This window comes from Solanum dulcamara, chromosome 9 (genome assembly GCF_947179165.1).
Source record: "Solanum dulcamara chromosome 9, daSolDulc1.2, whole genome shotgun sequence".
Taxonomy (NCBI): Eukaryota; Viridiplantae; Streptophyta; class Magnoliopsida; order Solanales; family Solanaceae; genus Solanum; species Solanum dulcamara.
This window is the reverse complement of record NC_077245.1, coordinates 10,451,798-10,453,157: the sequence shown is the minus strand read 5'-3', so window position 1 is coordinate 10,453,157 and position 1,360 is coordinate 10,451,798. Positions and strand designations below refer to the sequence as shown.

Below are 1,360 nucleotides of genomic sequence, written 5' to 3'. Positions count from 1 at the left end.
CTGTATGATAGCCTACAAAAAGTAGGCACTAAATATAAATCGTATTAGGCAAATTCTATGCGATAGATTCAACTCAGAAGACATGAAGGGGGATCAATTTCAAGTCATCCGTATGAATAACCACCCTCCAAACCAAATGAGTCATCCCGAATATAAACAATATATTTTTTTCAAAAAAAATATTCGACACACCAAGCCTAATATAATTTAGTCCCTTAAGAAAAACATTAGAAATGCAATATAAAGGCCTAAAGGAATCACTAAACAACAAAAAATTGACATTCAAAAAAGAATTAAAAATCAATAAAATCCCAACAAAATTTTTTCCTTTTGAGCTAAATAAATAAAAATAATTTAAATCCTAAAAAAAAGCCTCAAATATATGGAAAATCCCATCAATTTCTCATAGCTCAACAATTTTGGTGTTTCGTTTATGTATGAACTGGCCTTATCGCCGGCGCGGCCACACCAAACGAACACAAACTCCAACACTTCACTCCTCCGCTTCCATCGCCGCCGATCGCCGTACTACCACCACCACCAGGACCATTCAGCAATGCCGATTCACTCTCCTCCGTCGCCGTCCGATCAACCTTCTCTTGATCACAACCATCCGTCTCAATCACATCGCCGCCATCAACATCATCATCGTCATCCGAATCACAAACGTCATCGTCATTTAACGGGACGAGATTCAGCATTAACCTTCCATCAGTACGGTGAGTCTCGAAATACTCAAATCTTTTCAATTTCTCCTCTTTAATAATCAATCTTCCATCAGAGGTATGATACCTCTTCATCACCCACGGCATTTGCGAAGACGGAAATTCCGTCTTCGCTAGCCCAGGGATCGGCGGCGGATATTCCCTCTCTATTTTCAGTTTTTTCTTCTCTCTCCTCAATCCAAATACTCCTTCTCCGCCGCCGCCGCCGCTGAACCACCTATGGTATGCCAATTTCGAATCGGATTTCAAATCATCGCTCTCAACACTACGAACTGATTTTGATTTCTCATCTTCTGATGATGAATCCATATACAAATTTGGGAGTTTTTTTCAAGTGTTTTTGCATGGCATGGGGGAATGGAGAAATTGTGAGGAAGAGTGGGAGTATATATAGGGGGTGGGGTGGGGTAGGGTAGGGGAAGAGAAAGAATATATTGAAGAAAGGGATTACAGAGATTTTAATTTGGCAGTGACAGCTAATACTTTCTCATACAATCTCCGGGGATTGGCTTATATATTTAAAGGATTTGTGGGGGTTAATATTAAATTTTTGAATTACAATATCTATTAAAAAGATTTGATTTTTATCCTTTTTTTCAGATGGTAAAAACTAAAATATAGCACCTAATCCCGTA

The 1,360-nt window shown here is 38.8% G+C and overlaps 1 protein-coding gene across 1 annotated transcript; it reads right to left on the bottom strand.

Moving 5' to 3' along the window:
• Positions 1-316: 316 nt before the first annotated feature.
• On the bottom strand, positions 317-1,034 carry LOC129903523 (uncharacterized). Its single transcript, XM_055979083.1, has one exon. It carries the CDS (start codon positions 1,032-1,034, stop codon positions 432-434), a length of 603 nt encoding a protein of 200 aa, XP_055835058.1. The 3' UTR covers positions 317-431.
• Positions 1,035-1,360: the final 326 nt, after the last annotated feature.

Excerpts from the sequence above, each read along its gene's own strand:
- LOC129903523 (XM_055979083.1), bottom strand. The coding sequence starts at position 1,034 with ATGGATTCATCATCAGAAGATGAGAAATCAAAATCAGTTCGTAGTGTT.